The following is a 22,866-nucleotide window of genomic DNA, read 5'->3' as shown; positions in this document are numbered from 1 at the left end:
CCTGAGGTCAGGCAGTTTTTCTTATCTAATCTCGTCACATGTTGAGGCTTTGCACTGTCAAGTCATTGTTGGTGAGAAAAAGACAGATGTGCTGTCAATGCAGTTTCCATCTCACTGAGAATTGTGTGTTTTTGTGTTTTGTACTTCTATCTTTGTGAGGACCAGTTGGAGTTATATACCTATAGGGTGAGGACATTTTGGTTTGTCCTCAAGTTTTTAATCTTCAGGTAAAAATAGTTTCTGGTTAGTGTCAGTGTTGGTTGTTAGGTAATTAGTTGTAATGGATGAGGTTAAAGTTAGGGCCTAGGGAATGCATTATGTCAATGAGTATAATGTGTGTGTGTGTGTGGGTGGGTTTCACAAGAACTTGACTAAACTGCTGCATTGGTGTCACATCTTTTGCACCCTTGCATTAATATGTAATTATGTGTGATGTTGATTTTGCTGAACTGCTCTGTCACGGTGTTTTATACATTTAGTATCCCTATATTAACACTATGTGATGACTATGGACATGACTTGTCAATGAGGAACAGTAAACAAGTACACTGAGGCTCCTTAGTTATTTAGTCATATTATTGACTGAATGTCATCGTGTTACATTATCTGGAGAGTAAATGTAATTTGAATTTGATTAAATCTCCAGACATGTTCTTGATTTCCCTGGGTGCACCCATCATGGCAGCAGAACAACATCTTCCCCTCCTCGCGATCTGCTAATATGTGGCTCAGCCCGGCAGCTATTAAAGCACAATGCCAGTCAAGCATGTAATTCTTGATTATTTTTCTTATGTCCTTTTTTACATGCAGCTCATGCGATGTCAGTGACAATAAGTCATCTCCGAAGAGTTTATCCCCACGTATGAAACGAGTGCATGCTAAGCCTCCCTTCCACATGCAAAATTCATGCAGCATTTAGAGCAGAAACATCACATCAGTGTCTGATTTGACAAATGTTGACCCTGAGTCAAATAAAGTTAATTTAGACAACCAACTTCCTGCATTGAATATATATATTAATGAAAAAAAAGCTGTGAATGAGTTCATCGAGTTGATAAAGGCCCAATCCCATTTCACCCCTTCTCCCTATACCTCTAGCCCAGGGTGGGCAAGCTCTACTATCAAAAGATCCATTTTGCCCCCTCTTCCACCAAATACATTTCGTCTGTGTTGAGTTATGAATCGATGGTGTCGGATCATGTCTGCGTGTCGCTCCGTTCATTTCAACACCGAGTCCTGACTGTGAGCGTCACGTCTCGTGTTGTACTGAGCACAAAATGTAGACGAATCAATTTCATGCTGTTTAAATGCAGCCTCATAAACTCTGGAGCGAATCTAACAAACACTAAGTTACTTCATGTACTGACCAGCTCCTGATAACTTGTGTGTTTAGTTTCACGTGAGAGAGCTCTGATCTCACTGCGTGTGTCTCTCTGAGCGAGTGAGTGTGGCGGCTCTCATTTTCTGTAGTTTCCATTTGATTATTTTTTCTTCTAGTCAGTCAGTTTTTGTTGTGTGAAGTGAAAATATATTTTAAGAAAAGCAGGTTGTTGTCTCTGAATGAGCCAATCACATGCTCGGGTGATAAATGATTTGAATCAAACAGTGAAATAGGTCCGTTTATATTTTGTATAGAAAAAAAACAATGTTATTCTCGTCAACTAGAGGCTTAAGGTAGTATAAGGTAGGGCTACAAAAGATAAAAAGCTGGTGTCTTTGGAGCTTGCAGGAAGTTGGTGAGCGAGTCAAAGACAGGTCGGCTTCCAGCAGTTGTCGGGCAGCGCATGTCCGCGTGTTTTGGGGATGTAGCTTTAATGAGAAGGCTGATGGGAGGGGGTGGGATGTATCAGATACATGTGCAGCTACATGTGCCCACTCACGTCTTCACTTAAGCGATTAGTCTTATTTCGGTCCGGCTCCTCCCCTCTGGACACCTCTGTGTCTCTCTCTTTCTAACTTTGTTGTGCACTGCCTCTGGATTCCTCTGCCTCCTCTCTTCTTCCTCGGCCTTTCAGGGTGTCGTCAGGGATGTTAGATCTTTTCTTAGAGTCCCACAGGATCTAACGGGACTAACTTAAGTTCAATGTAAAGGGACCCACACATAAACAGGGATAACATGAAGACTTCACATTACAGCTGTGCTCTGGAAGAATAGCTAATTACGGCATTTGCTGACTATTATGTTATTAAATGATTATATAACAATTTTGTAATTTTTTTTAGTTTTTAATTGATATTTTTAAGTTTCCCACAGATATGCCTTTTTTCATTTTATTTTTGTATATTAAACTAACCCTATATTTTGTATCATCCAAATATATTTGTTAATAAAACACTATAAATAATATCGAAAAATAAATAAATACATGTTAACTAGATGAAAGTAAATCATATTTTTAAATTGAGTTATTGAAACAGCCTGCTGTCTTTTCTAAATTATTTTTACCCACAAGACAATCAATAAGTAACGAATAGAGTGATGCATACCAGAGCAACAATCAACTGCCTTCTGCAGCAGCACGGAGAGACCACACCACCACTACGCCTGTGGAGTCTAAACACTGTTTTTCTCTCAACTTTGGCCTTTTATCAAACTGAAGCTGCTTATTTGGAAAATGGAACGTTCAGTCTCCCACTCGAAACAAGGTCTGAATAGTGGAGCGTGACCGTTTTTCTTGTTGATTTGGTCAGTGGGCGTCACAAGTGACAGGACGAAGGTGTAGAAAATACATATGTGATAGCGTCTGATTACAGTGTTTCAGTCTCCATTCTCCTAAGTGTTTTGAAGCCAAAAATGTTATTTACTTCAGGTACTACTTACATTTGAAGAACTATTACCAGTGAGAAACTGTAGAAGATGTGAAGAAAATGTGGCAGTTCGTGTATTGATTTGAGGAAAGTCACCGTTTCCTCCAGCACAGATCAGATTTTTGTGTCCAGTGCTATTTTTTGGTCTCAGTGGCACAGAAGCTTAACAGGATGTTTAAATCATACGTCATGTAATCAATCCCCTAACGTAGAGTATGTATTTCAAGATTTCTTTTGATTGCAAAACATTTTTTGTAAGTGAAATATTAAGGGAATTAAATGAAAATCAGCATGGTTGTTAAATTCCTCCTTACTTAAGGTGCCTTGTGTCTACATTACACCAACTCCAACAAAAGCCCTGTTCTGTTTACTCATGAAACTTTTGTGTCTCTCAGTTAACCATATTAGAATTCCGGTTATCTGTTGACGCAAAGTCAGGCTGTGGGTGAACTGGTTGACAGGCAGATGAAAAGTTTCAGGGTTGTCTTATATTCCTACTGCTGTGGTGCAGTTTTCATCATTTTTAGATCTCTGAGAAGTAAATTGTTGTTTTCTTCATCCAGAACAACTGCAGATAGAACAAAATATCATCATGTAAACTGGGAAAAAATTGACTTTTAGTGACTCAGAATTAAAATGATTAATTTCAGTTACTCTCAATAACTGTTTGTAGTAGTAAAGTTGATTCCAGGTGAAAGGTGAAATTCAACTTTGTCAGTTTAAATGTTTTCATGGCAAAATGACTCCTGTTGTTAAGGAATATTATATTAAAAATGTTCAGACTAGGCTCTAAAAGTTTCTCTTTCTTTCTATACTTCTTGTATTTTTTTTTATTTTTTTTTTTTTTTCTCCTAACCCCTTTACAACTCTCCCCTCAACTCCTTCTTTCTCTGTTATAGTGGACAAACCAACGCCAGATCACAAACCATCCAAACCCGCAGCGCCCGTGGTCCCGCCCAAGAAGCCCATCCCTCCCCCAGGGAAAGGCAGACAGGGAAGCATCCCACCAAAGAGGCCTGACAAGCCTCTCACTCCCTCGCCAAACCTCAAGTAAGTCTATTATCCCTGTGTGTCTCTCAGTCTTCTACCTCTTTGTGCTTGTTCATCAAACTGAACACTGCTGACTGCTTTATCTACAAATAACCAGTGCTTTTCAGTCCATACAGCAATAGTATAAATCCCTAGTAATCATAGAAAATGGCATTCTACAGAAAGGACAGGGTGTATTATACATACTACATATAATGACTTACACAGCCTTTGTAGGACACAGATTGCTTCGAGTTCAATCATTTCATGTGGTTCCTTGTACATTTTTCTTCCATTTATTTTCGTTTTTTCCCTTTTCACTGCAGGCACAATGGAGAGGTGCCTTCCATACGACCAAGGTCCGACTTTGAGCCATTATTGCCCACCAAACCGAAAACGCTGTCTGGAGATTGGGGGGACAAGTCCTCGGATATGGGTATGTACGGTCAAATCCCTGAATAATGGGGAAGTTGGTTTTGCCAGAGTCTTGATCGTTTTATTTGAGGAAGACACAGGATGAAGTGAAACGTCTGAGGCGTAGAGTTAGTTTTTCAATCTGTCTTTTGACCACATGCATTCAGTGTATAAGTTCCCCAAATGTTGTTCCCTGTGACAACTAAGATGGGAGGTGATTCTCGTAAGAATGCAAAGACTGATTGTTATTAATCTATGATCAATTTACCAATGTCAAAAACATGGCATAGTGCTGATCAGTATATGATACTTTCATTTTATACAGGCAGGAGATTGTAAGATAGATCTGAATAAATTAGAGATGATTTTTATTTGACTCTCATGCATTTCCCTGTATTTCTCTGTTTAGTTTGACAGTGACTTTCCTCTAGACCACTTAGCTTAGCTGCCTGTTATTGATTCATATTAATTTTAGTGGCATAGTATAGAATTAAATTAAGAAAATTTATATTTTGCAATTTGCCAATTGCAAATGCAGGTTTTAATGTTTTATAGTCAGTGTGTATAAGATTACTCAAACTAAAAACAAGGTTTTGCACATTTTATACCTATGTTAGAATTTTAAAAATATCTTCTAGCTTTATATGTTCTGATAAACTTCTATCAAACCCAAAAACCTCCTGAACGGAATAAGGAGCTACAGGTTTTAGGCTAAGATACTGTGAAGAAGAATACATCCATAATCACAGGTGACATAGAGGCAAAAATTACCCTATAACTTTTCCTATCCAGAGGTCCCTCACATCAGTCCGTCAAAAATGATCTTGTATGCAGCTATCAGTTATTACATAAATAAACATAGATCAATCTCTACATTAAAATCCAAATCCTTCAGAACAAATGAAAACCAAGAGGACGATGTTGAGCTTTAAATGACGTTGCCCCACGTATTTGCCAGAAAGAGAAAATACATGATAAAGATTGAATAGAGGCGACCTGAAGGTATTTCACTAGAGAGTTGTGTGTTTGTGAAGGATTTCCTGTGTTGGTGGTATAGCACTGCTAAAACTCAGTCTGATACACATGACCGTGGAACATGAAAATCCAATCACACCAAATGCAATCACAGGCACTGCTCTCTGAGGGTGGCACTTTAACACTGGGTAGGTGCAAAGTGCTGTTACGTAGCATTTCTTTCACTGCGGGAGTGACTCACTCTCATAAACAAACTTTGTGTTTACTTTAAGTAACCATACATAAGCAGGTACATTTATACACCATCAGGGTTGGGGAACTTTTTTCCTATCATGAGCTATTTCAATTTTTATGGCCATACTAAATTATTGAACACATATCACACTAATTTCTATTGTGCGTTTTGGTGAGGTGTCTGATGTCAGATGGTAGTGATGATAATGAGGGTGCTCGCAGCTGGTTTTAGCCAAAACTATTTGTACAAAGGAACTCATCTTCATTTGTTTCACCTGCTGAGGGTATTTTTTTGTTATTATTTATTATTATTTTATTTTGTATTATTTGTTTGTTGGTTTGATGTGGCTTGTGTAAGCTGTCCATGCTCGGACTCAAGTGAACTCAAGTGAATAGTGTTAACTTAATCAAAAGCATATCATACACTGGCTTCAATCTGTCTTTTGACAACATGTCAATTAGGCTGTGGATGCTTCCTTCATTCAGGGCAGAAATGTTCCACTAAAAAGATGTCTTGTTCATTTTCTTCCTTTTCTGTCTGCATCTCTGTCTCATCTATACAAATAAAGTTATAATTATTATTATCATCTGTCCACAGCAGATCTGATGAGTTTTGATGAGCTGTCGTCTACCTCAGGGAAGCTCTCTCACCCCACTGCGAGCAGACCAAAGATGCCTGGCAGGAGGCTGCCTGCCCAGTTTGGTGGAGGACAGTCGGTGAGGACACCCTAGCACTCGGCCACACACACAAATCTGTTGAACTAATCTCTGAGCAAAGCTTTTTTCCCTCCTCCATATTTTCTGTCTTTTATGTCATTGATGTTTTCAGGCTTCAAATTATAATTCACACAATAAGAATTTAGTCGGAATTGACATTTTTTCTTGTAACTATCATAAAATTTAACTTTTGGCTTTGGTCTGATTAATGTGCCCTCAGAAAGCTGCCGTCTGAAGGAAAGAAACCTCATTCTGTAACTTCACTCAACATTAATGTGATTTTTTTTTCAGTTTGAAAGAGTCAGTGCAGTTAGCTGCATTTTTCAGGAGAGTCTTGCTCTGTGGCTTTACACACATCATATCAACAGTTTAAGCTAATCAACCTTTAATCTTGGTTACTGTAAGTCTTTGAGTTTTGGTTGTGAATAGCTGCCGTTACCTGCATATGTTGAAAGTCAAACCTAATAAGAGATTTTAAAGGATTCATCTCAATATAAAATACTCACAACAGAATTTGTTTATTCAATCTGTGGCAGTAGCCGTGGGGCAAGTGCACGAATGTCGCGGTCATGCTCAACAGATTCTTTGTGGCAGGTACACAGATTAAAGAGTGAAAGAAAAGTTCTTATGTGAGAGAGAACTTCATTAAACGCAACTTGCAGATACGTCCAAAACTGCAGCTGCAAACTATAGGGTCTGAATTTCTCAGTGGACAGTAAAAACTTTATGGATTATAGCCTGAACCTATGAGCGAGGACGTGGCAGATTGCTCTATAAATAGCACTGCAAATAACGCTGCACACAGCAAGACAATATTGATACACCAAGTTATTGTATAATTGTGAGAAGTATCAAAAAATCTTGGTTTATTATGAAGGTGTGACAGGACAAATTAAAATATGGGGTGCCGCCACAGTCTAGATAACAAATGGCAAACACCGCTTGATTCTACAGCCACATTTTTGCATTAACCAAAATGCATCGAGGTTTATTTCTGCTGCTGCTGCTGTCTTTATATTTTGGATTTTTTTCTTTCTTATCCCACTCCTCTCGCAAATTGATGTGACTCTCCAATGATATGCTTTCTCTGTTCCAAGTCATTCATAAATTTTTTTTCATCTCACACAAGGTTGTTTTCGTTCGTCACTAGTAACATATTTTGTTTGAGCACCGATCCACAATTCCCACACTGACAACCACTGCCTGACCATCTGTGACGATGTCTTATCACCTACCTTCATCTTTTCAAGTCACCTTTCAGAGCAGTGACATATGTAGAAATGTCAACTGCACTTGTCCAAACAAATAGAAGATAAGCTATCACTGTGGATAGGCTCTTCTCTGAATGTTGGCAGTCTTTTATCATCAGGTTTTTTGTCAGAAAGCTGGAAACTGAAAATTACATGAAAATATGAATGTAAACTTAACAAATATAAATATTCCATTGCAGCCCAACAAGGAAGTGAATGTGGAAAAATCCTTCAAGGTGGATGAAGAGGATGCAGCTAAACCAAAGCTAGCAGATACCAGAAAGGTAACTAGTTTTTCAACATTTATTTCCCAAGTTCAAATTTGAAAACTGTTGGTTGTTGCCAGGTCAACAAGCATTGCAAACTGGTCTCCACTCATTTGTGAGAGGTGAAACACTTGATGAATTTGATTTCTAAAAGGTTAGCAAGGGTTGTGTCTTTGTTGGTTTTACAGAGCCACAGAGTGAAGAGTCCGTCGATCGATATACAATCCAACGTTAGCTTGACTGTCATTTCTCTCTGTTATTAGGTTTAGCGAGATGGCGGTTGAGCACTGACTAGCTGCTAACGCTAACTGGCAACAATAAATACAATGCCAAATATATAGTTTTGAGTACTTCAAGTCTTCAAATCTGCATAAGTTATCACATGGACACTGAGGGTTAGCAGGACCAGCTTTGATTGTCAGGCACTATTTAACCAGCAGCTTGTCGTATTACCATAACCAGGCAAGTCAGTCAAAAATCTATGTGATAATATAATCAAATATACACTAATGATGTAGGATAACATTAGCAAATTTCCCAGCTGTGGGACTTTAAATTAAATTAAAATTCATAATTAGAAAATAAAAATAATGGAAAAGTAAGTATCACGGTAATATAATTTAGTGACAATTAAATATCAAGATGGAATGAAGTAAAACACAAATTATAACCTGCTGAAACCAAGGGCTGTACTTTATGAAGTGTCCTGTTTTTTCTATATATTATTTCAAATCTTCCTAGAAATGTATTTTGTGTGTGTAATCAAAACGTTATTATTAATATCAATTGTCGTATTGTTGAAATAATATTTTGTGGCACTCAATTTGTGAGTTTTCACAGTATTGCTAAAGTCCTTGTTTGAGGCAGTGACGGTCCAGAGGAGCACTAAAGGGCCTTTGAACTGTTCGAAATCGTATCAGCCCCTTCATCAAGATCTTTGCCAAAATTGTATTGAATCATTCTCGGCCCATGTTCCATCTTTCCACCAAGTTTCATTGAAATCTGTTCAGTAGTTTTTGCGTTTGACAAACAAACAAACAAACAAACAGACAGTGGCAACATAAGCTCCCAGCTCTGTGTCGCTCCTCTTCTTCTACTACAGCGGATTTGAATCCGCATCCATCCTCCTGGTTCCAGTCGCACTGCGTTTGATTAAAACTTTATCATTAACCTTGTATCACAAATGCTTTACACTTGGGAAAGTAGTTTTTTAAAATGGCAACACTCTTACATCCATCGAACAGTTTATTCACACAAAATAATATTATTACAATATCCACCAATGTCCATTGGATTCCCCAACATTAACGAAAACTGTTTAAAGTACACAAGTTAAAAGCCCATATTATCATGACTAAATAATAAAATAATAATCAAGAATAAAAGAGACAGATGAAAACACATTACAACAACACATTGATCTTCCTAATGATCATTTAATTATAATACTTATTATTACTATAATATTTTCACGCCATTCAATTCTGACCCAGTATTAACATCCATCCTTAGTGATTTGAGCATTGGACAGCTCTATGTTAACGTGTGAATGCCCCATGAAACCACAATATTAACACAATGATTTTCAATTGATTTAGTTTTTACCAATGGGTAAAATATCATTGCAAAGCTATTCACATTGATTCACCCATCCCTGTCTCTGATCTCCCCTTCTCTCTATCGCACATTGACAGCAGATACATCTGTGTAGTCACAGTGGTTTAAAAATACCATCATTTCATTTTCACAAACAGAAATGACGTACATGTGTATTATAGAGTGTGAGAGTGAGATCTGATCTCAAGTGGCCACAGGAAACACATTCCAGCTGTTGAATTGTTATCTAATCACCCCAGTTGTTAATACCAAGCCTGAACAGAGGCTACAAGCAGAGGCTTCAGTCTGACATGTGAGAAAGTGCAACAACCGCCACCCTCATTACCCTCATTACCACTCAAAGGGTCACCACTGAACAGCTGCAACGATTTGTCTAAGAATCTCCTCTTTTTCACAGCAAAAAATACATTTATAAAGAAAGACAGATGAAAAAGAACAAAAGAGATCAAAATAGAACTTAAGCCTGTGAAGAATCAACCTTTTGGATCTCCCAACAGTTCATTGGGGACAGTTTCAAAGAGAATCTGTCGAGAAAAGTGAAAAGGTTTATGTGGTGGTGGAATATATCAATATTAGCTCAATATTAAGAAAATCTAATACAATCAGATGGGAGTGTAAAATCAAAGTGACAGGTATATACTGTATGAATATATGTATTTATATGTTATATGTTGAGTGAATTCTGGCATTCAGCTTTCAGAGCCAAATAATTTAATCCAAATAGTCCTTTCAATCTTAGAGATCACTTTAATGTTCATAGCCGTAAGAAATGCACAATCAGCACTCGGATAACATAGTGTGTTACATTTTCATCAAATCCAAGATTCTACAAAATATGTTTTTGTTTTGTTTATAATCACAACCTTTGGAAAGCATGAAACAGATCTCAGTTGTCCAGAGGTAGAAAAATTGTCACCAGAGCAGCAGATAGAGTCCTTTCACCACCCACTTATTTTTTCCACTGTGTATTGTAAACAACAGATACTAAAGTTTAAACAATTACAGAAGAGCAGAAACCTGTGTTGGAGAAACGGATATCAAAAAGATGAAAAATATAAGAGGTTTTACACCCACACTCTCACACACAGACACAAGTCAGCTAACATGCACCTGAAAGTAGTTTTCTGCAGTGTGTGTGTGTGTGTGTGTGTGTATGTTTGTGTGTGTGTGACGGAAGACAGCATGGGGCGAGGGCGACAGAAACAACCACCTGCTGTTCAGTCTTCCAGCTCAGCACTTCATTAATTGCCTCAGATGTTATCTATAGCCTGGATTGGTTGTGGTTTACCAAGACTAATTAGACCTGACTGTTCAGATGGGGGTATCCAGCATCTTGACCGCCCTACTGTTAAACACACACAGAGGCAGACGCACACACACACAGAGGCAGACGCACACACACACAGAGGCAGACGGAGCAGTCAAAGTAAAGCCTGGTTTGGAGCTCTCATTTCCCTACAGCTCAGACTACCAGAGGTGAATTTACAGGACATGCACTATTCCCCCTTTGCCCTTGTATCGTTTGAAAATGGGATTCTGACCCTTATAACGTTTTCATCAGTGAAGGTGAACGAAGAGAGAAAGTATGCGGCCCCCCCCCGGGCAGGAGATGCTGCAGCCACTGTTTAACCCCTTTTTAAGTTTTCATGAATGCCTGCTTTGGCTAACAAAGCAGCAATCGCAAATGCAATCCAATGCAACTTTATTAGTCCCGAAGGCAATAATAATCTAAAATAAGAGCAAACAACAAGATACAGACAGGTACTGACAAAAATCCGCTGAAACAACGATTAAGTGAAACTGTTTTCAAACATCAAACCGGACTTTCACACATGAACAGCGCAGCAGGAGATTCTCCAATCAGACACTTTCACAACAACAAAGAAGTCTCCGGAGCGTTCAGGTGATGGGTGGTGCACGATGTATCGATTTTAATTCTGCTGCAGTGAGTGATCACATGTTTTTCGACAGCAAGTCGCCAGCGTTGGCCCTTATCACCAAAAGCTCTCTTGACATCTTAGCCGGTGTCTTCCACGTGTATGGCACCTCTTTTTCCTCCTGAAATGCTGCTTTTGTTTTTTGCATTTTTGCATCTGTCACATGTTAGAAACGTCATAAACACTTCCATTCACTTGTGAACGATCTTCTGCAGCGTTTTACATCGGCCCATTTGGACATTTTTACTAAGGGGCTGGCAGAAGAAACTCCGGAAAAAGTCCAGAGCCTCTCACTAGGACATTTGAGTTCTCATGTACAGCCCCTCCGTAGAATGTCAGGGGATTATCCAGAGTTTATTGCATGTCTGAAAGCACCTTAAAACTCCATAAAAGCTGTTCAGTTGTGTTGAGCTAAAAAAAAATCTTTAAAAATACTACATTTCTTCAAAAATGCTTTATAATAAATGAATAGATAAATTGTGCAGATGGCAGATAAGGCAGAAGACAATCAAGAGTAAGTGCTTGTGTGTGTCCGTGTGCCTGTGTTTGTGTGTTTAATTCTCTAGATGACAAAGTGCAATATTCAAACAAAAACACAACCTGAGAGAACAGATTCTGAACTGTAGCTTCATAATATTGATTGAGGAGCCCGATGATTCTGTGGCATTTGTGTGAAACCGAAAGGATAAAAAAACAGCAGCTATTCCTTAGATGATGGAAGAACATCAGTATCATCATGCAGGATATCAACAGACTGTCCGTTGACCAGTTTGTAGAGAGGGATATGTTAGGAAGATCAGGGATAAACACTTCATTACGAAGATAAATACACATTTGAGAGTTCAGTGATGCAAAAAACTCCAGAGTACCAAAGCCACACTGAAAGGCTCCAGTGGCTCCGTTAATCTTTGGTGACATTTTCCCGGGTTTTTGTCACCTGAGCAGAAAAGGTCACTGCAAACCAATTGTCACTATTGTGGGTCCTTCATTCTACCGTGAACCATCTGTCCTGATGGAAGTGATCTCTTCAAGGAAGACAGGCCCCTGCACAAAATGTCACCAGATTTCTAAACAAAAGAAAAGCATGTGCTTCGAAATAATTTTTCTTCATCCCACCAAAGCCGTATTCAGACATGAGGCTCTTTTTTTCCCCCTGCCACACGTTATAAATGTCTTCAATGTACCCACTTGCTCACAGTACTGTAAATGCTCTGGATGATCTCCTGCTGTCTTCTTACATTAGCTCACTCAGACATCAGTATTAATGAGGGGGCTGGCAGGAGAATGTCCGCAGCAACTCGGACATTTGTGTTCTCACATGCAGCACATCCAGATCATTTTGAAGATTATCAAGAGTTCAGAGGGTGCTAAAGCAGCACAATACACCGCCGCACTCCGAAAATCTATAGCTGTCTACCTCTGTCTCACTCGCGTCTCTTTCTTCATCTCCACAGCCTTCCACAAACACCTTATCCCAGTCAACGTCTCTCCAAAAGCCCATCGCGCCAAGCCCTGAGGCCAAGCCGAGCCCCGCAGCGGCACCCCCGAGCTCCAACAGCATCACTCACAGCGGCCGAGGTCGGCTTGACCCTGAGGAGCCGAGCTCCGAGCTGGACGAACTGAGGAGCCAGATGAAGGAGCTGCTGATGTCCGTGGAGCTGCTCAAGGGCCAGCAAATGTAATTAGACTTGATGCGCATGAGAACAGAGTTTGAATATGTTGCTGTGAAGAGGAAATAGAGGAGTGAATGTGTCACGGAGGGATCTGAGCTTGTGGACATATGTTGTTACTGGGGTTGTGTATCATTTTGATTTTTTACGATACTAGGGCTAAATCTCTATTTTATGGTATGTAAGCGGTGCCAGAAAAAATGCACATAACGATGGTCAGAAAAGAACAGCGTTTTAAATTTACATTACATTTTTTATTTAAAACGTTAACTGTTAAGAGTTAAAAACCATGTAGAGCAATTAAGTTTGTCACACTACAGAGCAATGTGTTTTCAACCACCTGAATGCTTAATTGCTAAACTTAAAAATTCAGTGCTACATAGTTCACATTCTTTTTCATTTTTATTCTTCTGTAACACTAACTGATTTTGTTCAGACAGTCTTTAAAAGTACACATAACATATTCACGTAAGTTTGTCGTCTTATAGTAACAACCCTAGTTGTAACAACCCTAGTTGTTACTATTAATACACCATTCTAGTGACTGTATAAGGTGTGACATGAATTATGAGCTGGTTTTGTGAACAGCAGTTTCTGTTCACATTCATACAAAACTCATTCAACAATCACTCTAGTACTCCTTTTAAATTCTGTATAATTATATATCAGAATATACGATATAAAGGTCTGAGCATGAATCATTGGGAGAGATTTACGGTGATACAAGGCTTCATGCTGAGCTGCTTTCTCATGCTTACAATTGACATATGGTTTTGTTGAAGGACATTTAGCTCGCAGTGTTTTAGCATTTCATTTTTGTGTCATGTTCAAAGAAACATTTTCCCATAGATGTAACATGTTTTCATCTTCAAAGAAAACAGACAATAGTTACAACACAAACGTTTGAGCCTTATATATATATATATATATATATATGCTGCAGCAGTGCACACTAATGAGTCTGTACACGTGTGTCTTTATTTCCAGGAAAGAGATAGCGGAGCTGCGACGAGAGCTGGATGAGGAGAGGATAAAGCGTGTGACCCTGCAGGTAACATTGATCTCCATAGGAACGCATGCTGGGCTGTCTACATGCATTACTCTGTATTAGTTTAGCCAAATATCGATGCTGTTTTTTTACACACGAGGACCCAAACAACCACTTGGACTTGCATGCACCAACGGGCACATAAAGTATTGACTTTTAACGTCTGCCCAACAGCAGTAAGAGGCTGTCTGAGCTAATGTAGTTCGCAAGAAATCAGATGCGTCTATTGTTATTTCAAACAGCCAGACTGGAAGGGATGTGAACAAAATATCGTGATATAATTTCAAAAAGTGGAGAATGATCTCTCCAGTTTGATTGATCAAACTGCTACATAATTAAGAAAAGAAAAACGCATTGTATATTTTGGACGATCACCCAATTTGTAAAAGAATATTATGAAAATAGTTACTCGTGCCTCTTTTTTGGTAATAGTATGAGATTGGGATCATCCAAAATATACAGTGCGTTTTTCTTTTCTTCTTAACTTGACTCTGATCCCACCGCTCAAGTTATCCAGTTGGATCCCTTTGTTGTTGTCACTCGGGAGAGTATTGCCACACGTGTTTATGTAGCAGTTTGATAAATTAAACTGGAGAGACATTGTGCATCCTTCTCCACTTTTTGAAAATATATCACGTTATTTTCTCACAAATGTTGCACATGAAAAAGAAATAGAGAAAGGCTCAAACTTTACTTGTGAGTACAACTACAACATTTTATTAACATACGGGAGGATACAGTTTCCTTTGTGCCTGAGTGCAAATTGAACCATGTCGTCGCCTTGTTTAAGGAAATGAATTTGCTGGAGGAACATAAACATCTTCCAGTGCTTTGGGGCCCTCAGGCCACGTGTTTCTGTATTTTGAGATATATCTGAGATACTCAATACACGATACAAAGCTTGTTTCATATCCACTACCCCTCCTCTTCATGGTTCCTTCATAGAACTCATAAAATAAATCACAAACAAAAACAAACTCAACAGAGTCTGATATATATCTGTTGGGGTATTTTTGACCCTGTGATATAATTGATGGAGCCAAGTTCCCATGGAAATCTGAGATTTTTTTTCCCTAACACTACACAAGTTATATTTGGATATACAGTATATCCTTTTGTGGCCATTTATCAGACTTCAAACAGACACAAAAGGATCCATCAACCCTTAGGCTGAACCTAATGCTACACCAATGCATGTCCATGAGTGACCAAGTGAGTGAGTCACACCTCACAACAGACTGAATGTTGGACTCTTCCCTTTGGCTTTTGTTCTTTTAACAATGAACGATTTAAACAATCAGGTCATCAGGGAGTGCAACTTGTTTCTGTTGGCTGCTTTCGATACTCTGGTGTCAGGTGTTTGACAAGTTCCGCCTGTCATCCCTAACATAATCTGCTCTTTGTGAGTGCCCTATTTGTAATGGCTATGCAATACTGAATTTCTGGAATTTCTAAGTGTTTACAATTTCTGTTGACAGTTGTTGCTGATAACAACCATGACTAGTAACTAAACGTTTAGGATCAGTGCTTAAGGTGGTATAATTTAGTCAGTTCATTCAAAAGAAATGAATAGAAAACAATATTTGCCTGGACAAGTAGATCAAATTGTATTATTCTAACAAATTTGTAAACGTTTTAATTTACAATGAAAATGTTAGTTTTGTTGTAAAATGCGTTTTAGTTAAGATGAGGTGTTTTATCTCCACTGAGATGAACAGCCCAGCTGGTATAAGCCAGCTCCGGTGAGACAGCAGCAGGCGTGGCCCGGCAGCAGGGCACCGAAACCAATTACATGACAGGAGGACAGAACGCCCGCGGAGTGCTCCACACACAAAGATCATAGATTTGTTTAAACTGTTCTTCTATCTCCGTGTTCTCAGTGTATAGTAAGAGACTACAATCCAGTAAAAAAATTACCATCCCTCCTAGATTGGTACTTTGCTCCTGGTCTGTTGCTGGGTGAAGCTGCAAGTATCTCAAAGAATGTGTGATGCAGCGTCACATTCGGCTCCAGTCTGTTGCGAAGGCAAATAGAAGAGGAGGGGAGGTGTGTGGGGTTAGTTAGAGCAATTAGGACTCCTCTCCTACAGCATGCACGTGTGATGCCTTACATTCATATCGATATCATCATCGGTTATATAGCAGGGTGGGTCCTTCAGTAAAAGTCGTTTAATGCTTACTTCAGTACAGTGATTCTTTTTTTGCCTGTTATTTTTTTTTCCCCCACAACTTCCCGAGTCGGTTTCTATTATCATTTATATAGTATGGGTGTGGAACCTTTTGCTTAACAAGGGCTGCTTCAGTTTTTATAACATCCTTCAGGGGCCATTCTAAGTTATTGAATATGAATATTATAATAACCTCTGTAATGTGATGCCTGGAACGTCTTCTGTTTGGCATCTGATGTCAGATGGTAGTGGTGATAATGATAATACCCAAAGCTGGTTTTGGCCAAAACAAGTTGGTCATATGAGCTCGACTGAGAGAGATTCTAGTTACATTACAATCCAAGAGAGAAAAACTGGGCTTATGTTGTGGTTTCCATCTTTTTTAATTTATTTTTTATCGCATTTTCCATATTCACATCGACTCTCTGATGTTTTTTTTGTCACAAGCTGAAACTTTGATCCACAGCAGCAACAAGGCTTCTTCATTTGTCTCCTTCAGAATGAGTTTTCAGCTTCTGCGCACCATTGTCTCTGTAGCCCCTTTTGAACTGGTAAAAAAAAAAAAAGAACCCACCAACATCTGACTTTTATCTGCTATGGGAATGATACTATTAGCATTCACTTCCAGGTCAAATTACTTTTTAGCGGCTCTGGCTCTGATATGCAGTGATGGGAAAGTGCCTCAGTTTTTGGTGCTTTGGTGACGTCTTGTCTTGTCCTCAGCCTTTTGAATATTTAGTTTCAGTGCTCAAAGATACTTTGATAAAGATGTTCTGCTCAGCTCAGGTTTTCCTCCAGGATGTGGCTTCATTATCATCTCCTCCCCTTATTCCTCACCACTAAACAAATCCCTTGCACAGCGGGAAACACCTCCACCTGTGTGTTTCACAGCCGGGGTCGGCGTCTGCTAAATCATGGGCTCAAGCTGCTCTGGCAGATTCAGCACGGTGCTGATTTAATTTCCCAGGATATCCTTTCTGAGAGTTTGTGCTATGTGTTTGTGTCCCCACAGATGGAGATAGAAAAACTCAAGCGAACCGTCCACTCGACGTGAAGCTCGCGCAGCAATCACCAGCGGGCCTCGAGGCAAGCTGCTGGCCTGTGGACCAACCAGAGAGCAGGAAGGTGGTGACGGACGGAGAGAGGGTGGAGAATCAGACCAGCCACCTTGAGCACAATCTCTTTTCAGTGATCTACAATAATAAACTCGCTCCATATTTGTAAGATTTACATTTTGCACATATAATTTTTTTTTTTTTTCAATCTAGATGTAATTAAGTTCCAGATGTATATTTTCCCTTCTTTTTTATTTCATTTTTTTATTTTGCCAACACATGAAAACTGAGGCCTTACTTCAAACTACTGCGCTGGACTTGTAACTCTTCTGCTCACGCTCTCTCCCCTTCACTCCACCGTTCCTCGTACTCCTCAGGGAGGAGCTTCACTCTCAGTACTACTGACTTTGTATAAAGCAGGGGGCGCTTGTTTTCCACGCCTAATGTTCTTTCTCCTCATTTTTTTTATGAGGCACAATAGTTGATTTTAAAACGTGAGAAAATAATTAATTTCATTTAACAACCTCGCATCCTCACGATAAACGATTTTTTTCTTTCTCATGCGGCGCCTGACAGTAGCCTCCGCGGCTGCAGTGGTTCAGAGAGAGCGCTGTGTTCGTTTCTCTTTGTCTTTTATATGTTTTCTTTAGCATTCCTATCCAGGGTAACACTACTGTGCCTGATTTAAAAAAAGTAAATTCTATTAAGTGTTTATAATGGGAGCTTACATTTTCCACGATGGTGTCTGGAATATCTGCAGCATGATGATATTGTATATCTATATTTTTTAAGTCTACTGACATGTCTAGTCAAATACTATATAGAGGGCCTCTTCTACGCTGGTCTCTTCTATTTTTGTGAGGTTTCAAACTTCAGCCACACAGTCTGCAGGTGATGCAGATACACACACACACACACACACACACACACACAAAGGAGTTGCGTCATTCCATGGTTGCTGAGCGACACGTTGGTCAGTTCATGAAAAAAAGGCCGCCTCTGTGTTTTTAATCTGGCATTCATCCCTCTGATCCCTGTCCCGGTTCACTCTACCACTAACTCCTTCCTCCCTTTCTCCTTTGACTCACAGTGAAATGATCTGAGAGGAGCCTTGTCTTCCTGCTCTGTAATGTGTTTTGTATCAGCTTGCACCGCACTCATCAGATGTCCTGAAGTCATTGTACATGCCTGTACACAAGTTCAACTGGAAGCACATTTTAAGAGTGTAGAAATAACAATGACAAAACCTCACATTCTCCTCATCGTAACTCTATTAGAGGAGCAAAAGGTTATTAGAGCTCCACTGTGTCGTTTTATTCGCTAATTTGTCGGGCTCCTATCGCTAGCCCCCTTCCGGAAGATAAAAAAACGCATTAGCCTCGGCTACCAGTGTAGAACGCAACATGGATCATCAATTACATAAGCGTTACTGACCCTGTTGTCTTTGCTAACAGTTGTTGTGCAGATTAAATTCTGCTAAATCATTTTTTTACTTTTCTCCATTGCTACTTCTTGTTTGTAGCCTAACTCTTTCTGCAACTAACATGCAAATGCTTCCTTCTAAGGCCTGTGCATGCCCAGTGTACGTGAGGGGTCATGTGATCTGCGTTTTCAGGCGTGTTAGTATGGACAGGGATTAAATTTATATGCAGCCTAAACGCTCGTGTGGACAGATTGTTTTCGTTGGAAAACAAATGTAGTAGTATGGATGTTTTGCCTCAATGAGCCCTTGTGCCCTGCAGATGGATGTGTTATTATCCTATCTCTCCACTCATTCTTCAGGTTTTTCCTTTAATTTGTCATATATTTTGTGGGATGCATCGCCTAGGAGTTTGATACAGATATTCAGCCGCACTGCACAGTGATGTCACAGTGTACTCACACACCCTGGAGCACACTTCTACATCATTCCAGCAACAGCAATGAATTTAAAAAATATATATATATATATAAAAACATGATATATACAGTTGTGACCAACTTATGCCCTGAGGTTATTATAGAGTTCAAAGAGATTAAACGTGTAAGTGCTGTCTTTGGTCGTGCTGTTAAGAAACATATATTTGGTGTATGTTAAGCTGTTTGCCCGGTGGATTCGCTGGGAGTCGCACATCTTAAACAGAAAATAAACCGTGGCTGGTTTCTTACTGTATAGTTTCAGCACAGAACTGTTGTCTTCAGGACGCTAGTTGCTAATATAATTGGACTCCTAAACGCTGCTAGCATGGTGTTTCGAGGCTGCAGAGATGTGGAGCGCGGTGCGAGTGGAACTTACACAGTGTAGGATGCGTGCTGCCCTCAGTAACATCTGACCTGTAGCCCCAAACTTTTGGCCTGCGGCTCTGTGCAGACGATAACCAGCTTATCTCTTGGTGTGGAGATGCGTTTTGAGAATCTGATAGCGGCACAGCATCGAGTTTAGCCCCCAACGGCCTCAGCACGGGTTGGAGGGATGTTATAACCCTGAACACTGATCAAAATGTAGACAGCAGGTTCCTGTTCCAAGTTAAATGTCCTGTTATTGTTTCACATCTACTACTGTGCATTACCAATACTAATACTCTTTATTCTTAGTGCTTTTTTATTTTGTATCCTTACAGATAAGTCACAGAGGTCTTAAAGAAGCGTTACTTTAATTTGAAATCATCCTCAGGCTTGGGTTTAATGTGGCCTGTGTGTGTGTGTGTGTGTGTGTGTGTATATGTGTGTGTCTGCCCGCAAACGTAACAGTGTCCATGAAGTGCTGGACTGCAGAGTGCATTGACCAAGTTGATAGTATATTTTTGCCCTTAATGATACAGCACCCACGCAGTGAGTGGATGCCTGATGTAAAACAAACACAACTCTCCAGCAACATGGCTGGGCGATGACATAATTACAATGTGGGGGAACGAGGGACCCAGGGGGGTTTGGGTGACAGCTTTTTGTGTAATATCTGTAATGCAGCTTAACTTCCACATATTGTACATTCCAGAGTTTGACACCAAGAAAAGAAATCTGTGCACATTTATAACATATTTTCAAGTGATTTTGTTTACAAGAGCTGTATCCTTGCATGAGCTGAGAATCTTTCCCAAAAAAAAGAATAAATATCGTCTTTATTTACTGACTCAGACTGTCCTTTGATTTTTTTTTTCTTCAAAATTGTGCGTCATTCTTAAAAGTTTTCACAGCCTCACAACAGCCTTGAACCTTTTTCATGCTTGGATTCCTAAAAATGCGTTCTTGGAAATATCGAGTGGAAAATCGACCGTGCAGAGGAGAGAATGAGTTTCTGAGGAACTGCAGCTCCTCACAGTTTTTAAATTATGCATGGATGATGTGTTCCATCGATTATTGTATCTGACTTCTGGCTGTCTAGCCTGCTGGTTGTGTGCATATATATGTGCACATGGTCTGTTCAAACAAGACGATGTGGTTATATAGATACGTTCATCTTTATCTGTTTTATTTGTTCATGAGTAAATAAGACGCTCTGATAATAATCCTGCTCCAAGACATCGATATCATCCAAACTCTGACTCCCCTCTCTGAGCATCTGTAGAACCTTTCGATGGTTAATAAAGATGGAAAACGTGTCTCCACTTTCTCCCTCTGTCAATAACTGAAGCCCAAATAGTCTGGATTCAGTTGCTGTCATTTTGAGCTTTTGATACTGGAGTCAGTGAAGCAGTGATAGTGGAGCCTGCTGATATATGCACCTGACCAATCAGGAGTCAGTCTCAGCTGCCAATCATGATGTCCCACCCTGTTTTTATAGCATAAAATAACCAATTAAAGCCAAACTTATTAATAACGTAAGCACTTGGATACATCACTATGATAAAAGCTACAGAAGATGAGAGGTGTGTTATTTTATTTTTGGTCCATGTCTCATGCTAACAGGGAGGAGGTGGCTTTAAGACTGCTACTGCAGCCAGCCACCAGGGGGCAATCTAGATGTTTTGGCTTCACTTTTATTAACTGTCTTGTTGTCCATCTTTATATTCAGTCTTTGGATAGTTTACAGCCACAAGCTTTAAGGCAGCAGAGTGCTGTCATTTCACACAGCGCAGAGTGTCATTTCGGGAAACATTTAGCCCGTCTTAAGAGAAAATCCTGGTCGAGGCGTTCTTTTCATAGCATTACAGTTTAAAATTTTATAGAAAATAAGGACAAAACCTCATCTATGGACAAGTTTTCTTGTCCGGGGGGGTCAAATGTTTGAGTCCACAAAACACTGTAGTGGAAAAAATAAGTGTGGTTGAAACCTATTTTGTAGTTGAAAAGTAAGTTTTTGTAGACCTGTCATATATAACCTGTCTAAATACTTTATGACCTGAACTGTTTATGATCTGAACTTTTATGACCTGAAACCTTTATGACCTTTTTATCACTTATTTACTCTCCAAATAACTGAATTTATGTCTGCTTTATCTTCAAAGGAAACATATGTAAATCAGTTTTCTGTGTCTTGATTCCTCTCTCAAACTGCGCCTACAGAACCAGTCTGAACTGGCTCAGACAAACAGCCTTAGTTCTCCTATATAAGATCCTTGCATTTGACTGTTCTCCATCTTCACTCTGAGATCCCTGTGACTCTCTGTGTTGATCCTTTCTGTAGAAAGCCCTTATTAAAATACACGAAGACAAATTTGGTTTCCCAGCCTCTTGTATTTTCAGATTTCCATCACAACACTTTTGGAGTCTCGGGTAAAAAGTGTAGCTGATTAGTGACCTATCTTCAGACGTAATAAAACAACAGAAAAAACATAAAATGCCTCCATACTGCTCGTGTGGTGTCATCCAAGTGTCCGGAAGCCCCGACATTCATATTCGACTCGAAACGAGGTCATTTTCACCAAGTTTTAAGTCTTGTATTAGTGTGGTATAAATATATATGAGGGAGGGAGGGAGCGAGAGAGAAGATGAAGTGCTCAGGGCATCACAGGAGTTTCCCACAGCAGCCACGGCCTGTAGCAGCACAAACCACGGCTGGTTCATGTGGCACCTCCTGACCACATTGCCTAAAGGAGCAGCACAAGGCAGAAACATTGTGTTTCACGTGTCTTTGTCGGGCTGCCACGGCCACCTGGGAGCTCTCATTCCTCTGGTAAAGTGAGCGCAGGGATTCACTTCTCTCTGACCTTTTCTCATTTACAGTTTGTTAGCGTAGTAGAGCAGCGGCAGCCTGCACATGTGCGTCCAGATCAAACCACCAGATCCCATCTCACTCAGGAGGACGCAGGACGCTCACTTGAAAGAGAGAAGCGCTTTATGTGGAGGCTTACGATAGGTGCACACGCACATGCAAGTGGAAAACTGTCCAGGTTGAAATGGTTAAAGTTGTGATGTTAGGACTTTGCCTTCTCTGTCACTGGATAAAGGGATAACCTGAAGGAATTTTGGTTCATACTGTAATGGACTGTAAAATCCATGTATACCTTGTTTTCTCTGCTGCAGGAGGATTCGGGTTTTATCAATCAAAGTGGTAAGAACAGTCAAGTCAGGATTCTTTCTCAAACTTTTATTTTCCAACACAAAGTAACTGTTAAACACAGGTGCTGATATGGGAGAGAATCATGCAGAGGAGTCAACTAAAGACAAAAATAATTAGTTTGGTTTGTTGTATTGCTTTTGTTAAATTAAAGCTACTCTTTTATATAACGTATAACAATAATTTAACCAATGATTATGTT

The 22,866-nt window shown here is 39.6% G+C and overlaps 1 protein-coding gene across 5 annotated transcripts in view; it reads left to right on the top strand.

Moving 5' to 3' along the window:
* The window catches only part of LOC118099762 (CD2-associated protein), a 58,984-nt gene extending 38,687 nt beyond the window's left edge, over positions 1-20,297 (top strand). For 4 of the 5 annotated variants that reach the window (XM_047337987.1, XM_047337985.1, XM_035144521.2 and 1 more), the window contains 7 exons: positions 3,708-3,858; positions 4,164-4,273; positions 6,059-6,177; positions 7,628-7,711; positions 12,702-12,925; positions 13,905-13,968; positions 17,146-20,297. In XM_047337987.1, the coding sequence (XP_047193943.1) occupies positions 3,708-3,858; positions 4,164-4,273; positions 6,059-6,177; positions 7,628-7,711; positions 12,702-12,925; positions 13,905-13,968; positions 17,146-17,187 (794 nt within the window). In that variant the 3' untranslated portion in view covers positions 17,188-20,297. The remainder of the gene's footprint in view (positions 1-3,707; positions 3,859-4,163; positions 4,274-6,058; positions 6,178-7,627; positions 7,712-12,701; positions 12,926-13,904; positions 13,969-17,145) is intronic. The other variant, XM_047337984.1, reaches the window with a different exon arrangement.
* The last annotated feature ends 2,569 nt before the right edge of the window (positions 20,298-22,866 follow it).

Source organism: Hippoglossus stenolepis, chromosome 20 (genome assembly GCF_022539355.2).
Source record: "Hippoglossus stenolepis isolate QCI-W04-F060 chromosome 20, HSTE1.2, whole genome shotgun sequence".
NCBI classification, from domain to species: Eukaryota; Metazoa; Chordata; class Actinopteri; order Pleuronectiformes; family Pleuronectidae; genus Hippoglossus; species Hippoglossus stenolepis.
Note: the sequence above shows the minus strand (reverse complement) of the source record. Positions and strands in the feature narration are given on the sequence as shown.